Here is a 10,895-nt window from a genome sequence, read left to right as displayed (position 1 = left end):
GTCATGTATGTATCACACGCTAGCTTCCCCATAAACAGTTTGTATTTAAAATGGCATGTAGTTGTTTGTAGCTTATGCAGCTCTCGTTGTTGGTGTGTGTCTTTTCTGGTGATAAAGAATCTCTATAATAATAATATCCCCATGCATGTTATCATCATCATTCATCCCTCTCACTTGCTTGACTAGTGCATAGCAGCTCAACAACTTTTATTCCAACGTATAAAACATCAACCCCCGTCATCCTTATAACAACCACTTGTTCACTCTCATTCGGTTCTGGTTCCCTGGTTACTGCCTCACGTTAAGAGCCAAACTAGTCTTAAAACAGTGAAAAGTAAGAGCATTAAAAAATCATCGTAAAAGATAGAGCAGAAGACGAGAGGGAGGGAATTGCCGAGCAATAGGAGATGCGAGATGAGATAGCGAGGCTAATACCACAGATATACATAGTATAGATGGTGGATCTGCTATGCAATCAATACTAAAAAGTCGGTAGTGTTTTTGAGGTGGAACTAAACCCTGCCCGTGTCCACAATCTCCAAAAACAATAACAAAAAAATCTCAGCTGATATGTGAATTAATATTAAACTTGCTAATTTTAATTCAATAAACCTCAGCAGTAAGTTTTATTACATTTAAAATGCCTGCACTTGACTTAGGTTTGTACTTAGAAGAGAAAACTCGAACGAATATGATTGTTTTCGTAGTTTTTACGATTTTTTAATGGCGTGCCAACGTGCTAATCACTGGTTAAGTGCAACCGTGCAACCATGCGTTATACCCAAATTATACCCAAATCATTCCCCATGCTGAGACGCTTTTCTCAACAGTTCCTCCATCTATGCTACTATATATCTGTGGCTAATACTGACAAATACTCATCTTATCTCGACAACCTGCCATTCTTGAATTTCTAGGGATCTCCTTATACTCGCATAAAATACCAGTCGTGAGTTCTCATGCACTTGTGCATAATTTGCGTACCCCAGCCAAACCAAAATGCATGATGGTCTCTGGCATTACCTTATAACCTGTGTTTTAATACGTGTAACGTCGCCCCATTATTACAGGCAACAATAGAAATCTTGCTGATTGGCATTACAGTAAACCTATTACAACTTGCGCACACAATAAACAAAAAAAGGTGACCTTTCTTTAAACCTATTTATGAAAATTCTGTATCTTCAAACACAAAATCTGACAAAAGTTGACAGCAAAGGTCCGTTGCGGCTCTAGTATTATACTCTAATACGAGCTTAATACTCTAGTATTTTTATGCCCCAACAAACCTTTGCTACAGACTTCGTGGTTTCAAGTTAACCGTGTCCAAATATATATTTTACTCTGCATTTCCATTGTCACTCACAAGGTACATGAACTCAAGGAACTAGATAAGTGATTAGCTAGCAAAAGATTACCTAACGCTGTCCACAAAAAATAATGATATTTATATTTACACCGACCGAAACAGTTACATGTACCTTTTCCAATGTAGCATACGGACAATCAATGACAAAAATTTAACGATATCTCGTCTTACGAGCTTTTTATTGTACATTCTCGTAATTGTTGTAATTTACCATTAGTTAAGAACGGTGATTTGCTAATAAATTATTAGGATTACCAAACACGAGCTTCTTCACTGCATCCATGCAAATAATAATAAATGTTCACAATCACAATTTTTCGGAGCTAATGTCGATGGAGAAGTTTACCTAAATATTTCCTGCAGTTTCATGTCCACCTTGATTTTTTAATCGCTCGTCATATTCAATTATCGCTTTCAGATGATCCAAAGTTATATTATTTGCAGTTTTCTAACAGGCTATTTTTCACGAATGAATAGAATATGTATGCAACATATCATCGTTATATTCTGTTTGATAAATGGCATTCTGACATGAAGTATGCATATCCACAGCAATGTACTTATGCGTGTACCTTACGTAATTTGTCGGAAATTGATCTTGAATCTCTTAAAAATGCATTTACCTGCTGGCCTTAACCTGATGCTTATAACCAACGCGAATAATGAGTTATGTTATGAAATAATTCCAGTGTCGATGTAAAGGTCGAGGCAAATTATGGAATTTAAGTATAAACGGTGATCACTCTTTCTACAACCCACAACTGAAGGTGTTTCACAATTATTCTCGTGCGATAAAAATAATTAACCGATCTGACAACCTCCAAAACAAGGATCTGAAAGATGAGAATTTATAATCAATGTACCTCATATCCAATCTTCCAACATGCATACGGAATGATTGATGTGAATGTAACATAAGCTGAGATTTAAAATAGGAGATATATTTGCAACTTTGGTCTGCTACATACGGATATTATCATATTCGCTAATTCTTTACAAAATTATTTAAAAGCTTGTAATATTTATTGTCCTAATTTTGTAATAAGAATATTTATGCCCAATGATCAATGTTTTCATTCCGGAAATAACCATATTCAAGGATTTATAAATTACAGGTACAAATATGTAAAACGATTTCGACTATTTTGCGACAGAATAGAGTTAGAGGTTGCGCCCTTTGAGCTCTATTTTATCAGTTTTTATCTGAAAAAACTAAGGCGGAACAAATGGAACATGCACGACTCTTCTATCGAACTCCTCTATCGAAGAATGGCATCCTCATGAATATCTGCAGGGCATCTCTTTGATTGCAATAAATGAGGGTGTAGTTGTGTATGGTTCCTGATTTTCATCCATGCACTTTGCTCGTTCACTTTATATACATAAATTGTATGCCTTCTTCTTAGTTTAAAATGTGATTCGCATGTTTGATTCGACAACAACCACATCGTTTTGTTTGTTTGCACCACTTCGACAAGAGCAGCAGTGTCGTAAAAATGTAATTCACAATGCGAGCAAGAAAGCAAGCCTTGTTGAATTGACCTCTCTGTCTCATCGCTTAAAAACTGGTTGGACAAGAAACCAACGACCTAAAGACTGATCTAAATGGCTTATTCTACAATTTTAGTTTGCATTGGGTTCAGCAGCGCAACCACCGACAGCAACTAATGAAGCACACAATATGTGTTGGACCAGTTAGACCAATGACCATGGCTGTGGCAGTTCATAAAATATGATGTCCAAGGTGCAACCTACTCCCCACACACCCCAACCGACTGGCCAAACATGCATCTTCCATTTTAAATCCGAGATATTGTTACACACACATCAATCAAGCCGTATGCATATTGGAGATGAAAGATTGGGCTAATAGCACACTTGATAATTTTAAAGCATGTAAAGAAGATTTGAGATAATACAAATAATATGGACCACAAATGAGAGTGAGATGCTGTCTCCACATAAGAAGAGCGTTGTCCTACTTTATCCACTCATTAGCCTAAAAATCACAATTGTGAGTTTATGTGATTAGGTGACTCGATGCGAGAGACAAATTTGAGCTGCGTTATTAATTAAAGTAATATTGCATCTTACGTGTATTCATTGCATGAGTATTAAATAAAAATTCTGGTAACACTGCATATGTTAAGTTTTGAACTGTACTTGGACAAATAACTTAAAATAAGTTCATGATCAATGTTGGTTGTCGTGAGGAGAAAAGTATATTCGTAAATTCAATGTATCAATTCTGATAATAATATACATATCCGTGCAAAAATGAAGTTGAATTGTGCCATGCACATATTTATCAACGCTAACCATATACCGCACGCAATTACAATGGGTTCAACAATTCTACGAAAATCGATACATAAATACAACAAATTGAACAAGAATAAGTTCATGCATCTGTTATTCGGCTGTGTTGTTTGCAAATTTTCCAATGGATATTTACTTACACAGATATTTGCATTCGCTCAATAGTTCGGATTTGAAAGGCTCGACATTTAACAGTACGTGCAACCTGAAACCATACTGGTTTTGGCCAGAATTATTTACTAGAATTAGACTTTGGGCTGTGTAGAAGAAGAAAAAAGTGCTGATTTTTTTAAATAAGTAAAATTCGGTTGCAATCTAATAAGAAAATTATAGTTAGCAGTGGAAGAAAGCAAGAAGGGGTTCAGCTTGTTGACAACAAAGATAATTTAAAAATGGAGGTCGACCAGATATTTATATCCATATTTAAGTATGCTACTTATTCCGTTACTGAATGGCACGCGAAGCATGATCAGCAACGATGCAATTAACATGGTGCTGTATGAATTAATATCATGAATTTATGGCTAATTTTACGCTGAGGTGACTTGCACTTATGAAGTATCTCGTTACAAGTTTAGATTTTTATTGGTAGGCCTAGAGCCATTTTTTAGATAAGTTACAACAAACGTCTTGATATTGATTGTTTCATTATGTGATACATACACGGCTTGATTGGTTTTAACACTCAACACTTTGACTAATAATCTGTCTTCAAACTTAATTTAAAAACCAGTTTGATTGATTGGCCTTATCTAAAGCAAAAGATTAGAAGGAATTCGAAGGCGATACCTGCACCCTCAGATCTTCACCGGACCTAAATTTATTCAACACGAAATATGCCGAAATCAAAATAAATATCCCTAAAATATCTTGTTCATGTCCACATAATTTCCAGTTTACTCGAGTTGTGAGAAATATGAGACAAATATGAGACATTACAGGCTACGGGATGGAGTAACGAGGTTATAAATATAAAATGTTCCCCGTTAACTGAAGGTAGCTTTAGTTTATTACTTGAATACAGTTAGCCAGAAAATTGAAGGCACCTTTACGTATTTTTAATTTGCGATATGATCCCGTGCACTTAGAGCACTGAAATGCCTGAAATTCCTGAAATTTCTTGAAATTCCTGAAATTCTTGAAATTCCTGAAATTCTTGACATTCCTGAAATTCCTGAAATTCTTGACATTCCTGACATTCCTGAAATTCTTGAAATTCCTGAAATTCTTGAAATTCCTGAAATTCTTGAAATTCTTGACATTCCTGAAATTCCTGAAGTTCTTGAAATTCCTGAAATTCTTGAAATTCCTGAAATTCCTGAAATTCCTGAAATTCTTGAAATTCTTGAAATTCCTGAAATTCTTGAAATTAAAAGAATTGAAATATACATAACCGATGTTTATATGGTTTTGTATATTTCAATTCTTTTGTGCGGCCGCGGTCGCGATTTTATGCCTCAAAACCGTTTTTGGCGAAAAATTCCTGTGAGCGTCAAAAAAATCGTACACGGTCGAACGATAGCTCATTGTTTTCATGAGGCCTTGCCGCAACCAACAAAAAATATTAGAAAGTCCAAGAAAATTTATCCATGAAGTTTTTGTTTTGGCCTATCATTTTGAAGTGCTAAAAAAATTTTGACCTTTGACCGGGCGGTGACCTTAAAAATCGGCGAGGAGGAATTATTCGCCAATTAGTTTTCACAACTGTGTGCAAAGTTTCGAAGCTCTCAGTGCACGGGATCATATCGCAATGAAAAATACGTAAAGGTGCCTTCAATTTTCTTGCTAACTGTAGGTTCGTCTGAAAAATAATCGAAATAAATTTTTGAGGTGGAAAAATCTAAATTGTAGTGTTGATTTAGCTCAATGAGTTAGAACTGCAGGATAAATAGCCATGCAAGTACAGGTTATTTGGAGTTGTGCAACTTTGTTATCATAAATTGAATATTACCCGATTCCTACCAAAAATACACATGTAAATGCAGAACCAACGGTACAGATAATCATACAAAATGACTTGGACTATCTAACAGTTTGCAAGTTTTTTTTACCATGAACCACATTCGTTCTTGGGAATTGTTTTAATACTTTAACAAGATGCACATACTCGAGAAATTCAATCCAACCTGAAGCCAAAAGAATGAGCAGATGGAAAACTGGTTATTGCCTGATACCAATCGGTTTTCACAATGTTCTATGTTTGCGCCTACTACAATTTAACTCCAGCAATAATAAACTACTTATCCACAAAACTTTACCCGACAACCATCGGCATTTCCCTTTCTTGCCATATATGTATGCAAACGATTATGTAAAGTGTTTGGCCGATATCACCTTCACATCAAACAATTTAAGATTCGTAGGTCCCAGCTTATTATATGCATACAAGAAAAAACTGATCAACGTGAAAATTCACGGAGAAATTAAATATCAATTAAGCAGTATCACCTGTAACCTATCTTATCAGCCCAGCATCCAAGTAGCCCCAAATAAATTAAACACCTTTCTAGGGATAAGACAGGGAATATCACGGAAAGAGCATTCTTATTAAACTTTAATCTTCATGAAATGCATTTTAAGGTTTACATGTAGACAGGATATTATTCTGTCCTACTACATATGCCAGGTTCCACTGACCATGACTAATTGCTGGGAAAATTTAAGTGGCTAATAAAGGATTGAGGTTTAACGGAGACCAGTCCATGAATCATTGGAATCCATGCTATTATAGATGTCGTCTTTATATCATTCAAGTGAAAATGAGTATTAAGTATGAAAATATTCCATAATTAGAATATTTAAAACCCGACAATAACTGACATACGCAAATAGGTAAACCTTGTATGAAAACCCAATTTATTTAACGCGTTTCAATCATGCAATATGAAAATCCGTTTCTCACAAACCATAAACCACCATCCACAATAAAAACTGTGTCATTCAAATCTTCTATAAATTAAGTATGCATAAAAAGAACAAGTCTTAATGTTGTTGAAAATGTCTCTTTTTTCATTTCACTTTTCCAAATAATGAGACCACGTAAACCACACGCGGACACGGAAAGACGAGTCATGCATGCGAATTGTGAATTTGCAAATTTGTCAATGCACTCAAAGGACTGCTTCAGTGCTTCTGCTAACCTTTTCATTGAGCAATACATAATAAATCAAAATGAAGAGAAAATGGACAAATAGGAAGGAAAGTGGAGAATATGTGATCGTCTTATACAAAATCAAATGAATCGAAATCTCCCCTTCTTAAGTTTTATTAATGATGATGTGGTGAGACTATTTTATTCCCACATGAAAAATGTCTGTCCCTTCATTTGTTACAATTAGTGAATAAAATTTCTTAAAGTAAATGGGGATGAACAAAGTTTTAGAAATTGGTGAATAGCACATAATAATGTACCAAATTGGGGTCCATTAATACACACTACACAAAAGATACAGAAGTGGACGAGAAGGTGACAATCGCATATTATTCATGAGACTTGTGAGACTTGCATCGTCTACAAAATATACATATGTAATATGTGCATTAGTATGTATATTACAATGCATCGGTCATTCCTTATTACAAAATAAACTTGTGAATACAGCAATTTCAAGCAAAAAAGATTCCCTTACTAAATCCGACTACGAAATTCATGTATTTAAATGTGAAATGAGACTTTTACTGAAATTATGAGAAATGTGAGATGATAAATTAAACACGAGGGATTTCCTTGTTTTCCTGCCCCTGCTGTCCTCGAATTGCAGCGGGACTGAATATTTACCAACAGCAGATCACTTCACGCCGAACCAGATTTTATTCTGATCGACCCACTATTTCAAATTAATATAAAACCCAATTACCCAATCATCACGAATTATACAGACAACATTAAATTTAAATTTCAGAATGAACCAGTGAAATTAAAACTATCAAAATTAGTACATATAATTACAACACGCAACAGAGTTTGCGAAATCTGCCTGGCCTCACTTGCTCCTATATTGTAAGCCCAAAATTTACTATATTTCATATAATTTTATTATGAATTCCTTTCCATTGTTCATTTGCACGGAACCAGCGCAGAATATGAGGGACAATTTAATAAACTATACGTACCTTTTTGTTAAGCTGCTTAGTTCAATCGGGCTGTCTCTTTTTTAATATTTTAAGAATTGGATTAATTTATTTACTACTTTTGTGTTACATACGATACGATGAAAGTTTAGGCAGTTTATTTTCTATCTGACAACAAGGTATTTTAAAAAGAACGCTACATTGCTAAAATGTACGTCCAGAGTGATTTACGGGAATAGAAATAGAATGCAACAGTCCTTTTCTGATAACATCGAACGAGTCCTCCAGACCTAAATGGTTGTTTGTACTATTTTTTCTTGGCTCATAATAACGTGGGACAACATGTCGTCGCACGTAATTTTTACCCTTGTCCTTGAAACTTAATGGTGTATTCACTATTATTCTGTGAACGTACCAAATAATTCATGGCGTTTTCTATTCCTCGGTACCTCCCGTGCCGTGGTGCGATGTGTAAAAACTCGGATTTTTCGGACACGAAAGGTGCCAGCCAAGACAGCACCGCAGGCCGCAAGAGATATCATGTTCTTATTCCACTGTACAAATAGATAATAATATATTGTAGAGCTACATAAAAAATCGATTGCGTGTTTCATTTCCTACTGACATACAAGTAAGTATGTATGTAGGTATAGAGAGAAACGGCAAATTGGTATTTGGCATTGGTGGGAATAATTACTTTGTGAACGTGTGTAATGCATGTCCTGTGCGGAGAAAGAATATTCAAGGTCTAGACTAAATTGAAATATGACTCAAACCCTGTCATTTATGGTTCTTGAACAAGAATATGATTGTTGTGTGTTTTATAAACCCGAAAAAAAACGATGTATTCAGAACTAGCGTACGATTATCGAATAATGTATTCATTTGTGTTATTTTAAACTCCTAAGCAGACGACGTTGATGTTCCGTGGATGTCTGGAAGAAGTACCAAACATCGTGATGATCGAAATCCCAAAGATGGAAATAAATCGGGCAGTAATCCATGGGGCCGAGATCGACATTGTGAGAAAGAATCAGAGAAGAGATCCAGTAGTAGTCATCGACAGAAAGAGAATGACCGGGGGGATGCAGGCCCGAATACAGAACGTGACAGAAATCGCCAACGACTAGACCGTGACCGTAGTCGGAATGACACGGATTGTGACCCTGAACATCGACGCCGACCCCGAGAAAGAGACGAGAAGTCATCCACTGGTGGCGACTCTGGTTCAATCCAAGGACCAGTTGTCCTACTAAGGAGGCCACCACCTGGGGGGCCTGCTGCTACCAGTACTACCACTGTCCCTTCCACCAGTTCGTCTTCTTCGTCCCAGTCCGTCAGGACTTTAGAAAAGAAGGATATATTAGATAGAAAGGAGGATGGCAATGGGAAAGAAGTAAAAGTGAAAGCACAGAGTGCAAGATTAGAAAAATGCCCATCTTCATCATCTGTGGGACCTGGCCCAATCGTTTTACAGCGACCGTCAAAAAAGTCTTCAAAATCGTCTGACAAGCAGTCAAAGGACTCGCAGAAGAAATCAGCAGAAATTGTAAATATTGAAGTAAGTGTTAATATGTATATGTAAGTGTTAATATGTTTTTACACTGATATCGTACATATACTCTTGTACTTAAGAAACTAATTTTTAATATATTATTGTGCTTTATGCAGAAACCCAAGTTGAGCGCTGAAGAGCTCGCTCGAAAGTTGTTGGAACCGTTTTGTTTTCCAGAAGAATTTGCAATTCCTGTGATTGACAATAAGCTAAAAATCCGACCCGCTGATACTTTCAATTTTTTCTTGAATAGGGGAAAACGAACTGGCGATTATTTTGTGATTGCTATTCTAGGGAGACCCTTGACAGGTGAGAGTTCGTTTCTAAATACATAGTTGATTTTATGACATGATCAATTGTGGTGTGCATTATGTATGATACTGGTCAATAAATAATTTCAGGAAAATCTACAATTTTATCATACTTGGCAAACAATCCTAGAAATGAGAGAAAATTACAAATATTCTCTGACAGATCTCCCATTAATGAAATGGAGTCTTTTATGTATATTACAGAAGAGAATGTCATTTTTATCGAAATGTCGTCAATTTTTAGCTGTGATGCTGCATTTGACCTAGCATTACAGCAAGGGACCCTTGAGAATACTTCAATGGTAAGTCTGGTTTTTCTTGTTAATTTAAACCTATTAAACCATGAATACATGCATATTGCTTTGTTTCTTGCAGACGTGGAATTTGAAATTGATGCGTTGGGCACTGGCTATTAGTCATGTTGTATTGCTTGTTAGTGACACTCTTCTAGATCCAAATATATGCCAGCTAGTAAGCTCAGCGGAAATGATACATCCCCTGGTAATTTCATATTCTATCGTTAAATATATGTGCAATTTAATTTTTACTAATTTATAGTTTACTGATTTAACTTAGGAGTCTGCCTTAGGAGAGGGTGTATATCCTGAAATTATTTTCGTGTATAACAGAGTAACTCAATCAGAATTAAATGATTACAAACTGACAGAAAATCTTGAGTTCCTTCTTAGTACTACTTCAGGAAGAGATCCTAGAATCAAGCCAAATTTTTTCTTAGTGCCAGATGCCAAATTGATATCTTACGCAAAGAGGTACTAATTTGTATTATTATGCGTTTATAGTGTATGTACAGTGTACGTTATTTTACATTGCATTCGTGTTTTAATAGACTTGCGGACCTCAAAAGAACAATATCTAAATTTATTCGCCATAATCGTGCGCCTCATTTGAAAGACATTCCATTCTCTAAAATTCCTCAGCGCTACAATGCTTATGATTGGTACTGCAACGCCACGAAAGTATGGGATTCAATGCAACATCCCAACTACTTTGCAGCTTACGTAAAACTATTTCCTTAGATTGATTTTTAGTATTAAACAAATATATAATGTCAAATGTATTACAAATAAACCTTGTGTAACATTTCAAGCAAGTATTTCTGTTTAGGAATAATAAATATTATGTCACCACAAATGCAAAACTGACAATAATGACCCGGTTGACGGTGCAATTTTCTGAGTTTAATAATTTTACAAACATGCTTGCACTTTCTACTCAACAATCAGCTGATTAACTTAAAAGTTATAGCAAC

General features: G+C 35.6%; 1 protein-coding gene across 3 annotated transcripts; it reads left to right on the top strand.

Moving 5' to 3' along the window:
• Window positions 1-7,420: 7,420 nt before the first annotated feature.
• Window positions 7,421-10,784, top strand: LOC110846402 (protein SMG9). Of its 3 annotated transcripts, none has more exons than XM_022093144.2 (7): window positions 7,421-7,688; window positions 8,668-9,320; window positions 9,431-9,623; window positions 9,830-9,927; window positions 10,001-10,126; window positions 10,202-10,395; window positions 10,473-10,784. In XM_022093144.2, the coding sequence occupies exons 2-7, from the start codon at window positions 8,691-8,693 to the stop codon at window positions 10,660-10,662; spliced, it is 1,431 nt and encodes a 476-aa protein (XP_021948836.1). In that variant the 5' UTR covers window positions 7,421-7,688; window positions 8,668-8,690; the 3' UTR covers window positions 10,663-10,784. The 3 variants fall into 3 exon arrangements, with proteins under 3 accessions (XP_021948836.1, XP_021948834.1, XP_021948832.1); XM_022093142.2 differs by having other exon boundaries at window positions 7,423-7,688; window positions 8,671-9,320; window positions 9,716-9,927; XM_022093140.2 differs by having other exon boundaries at window positions 7,424-7,688; window positions 9,716-9,927.
• Window positions 10,785-10,895: the final 111 nt, after the last annotated feature.

This window comes from Folsomia candida, unplaced genomic scaffold, assembly GCF_002217175.1.
Source record: "Folsomia candida strain VU population unplaced genomic scaffold, ASM221717v1 Fcan01_Sc003, whole genome shotgun sequence".
NCBI lineage: Eukaryota > Metazoa > Arthropoda > Collembola > Entomobryomorpha > Isotomidae > Folsomia > Folsomia candida.
The sequence above is the reverse complement of the archived record's forward strand: the minus strand, read 5'-3'. Positions and strand labels throughout refer to the sequence as shown.

Bases quoted from the DNA above. Each gene is read 5' to 3' on its own strand.
- LOC110846402 (XM_022093142.2), top strand. From the start codon at position 8,691: ATGTCTGGAAGAAGTACCAAACATCGTGATGATCGAAATCCCAAAGAT. The intron at 9,624-9,715 runs GTGAGAGTTCGT...AAATAATTTCAG, and splicing joins TCTAGGGAGACCCTTGACAG to GAAAATCTACAATTTTATCA. The intron at 10,396-10,472 runs GTACTAATTTGT...GTGTTTTAATAG, and splicing joins TTGATATCTTACGCAAAGAG to ACTTGCGGACCTCAAAAGAA.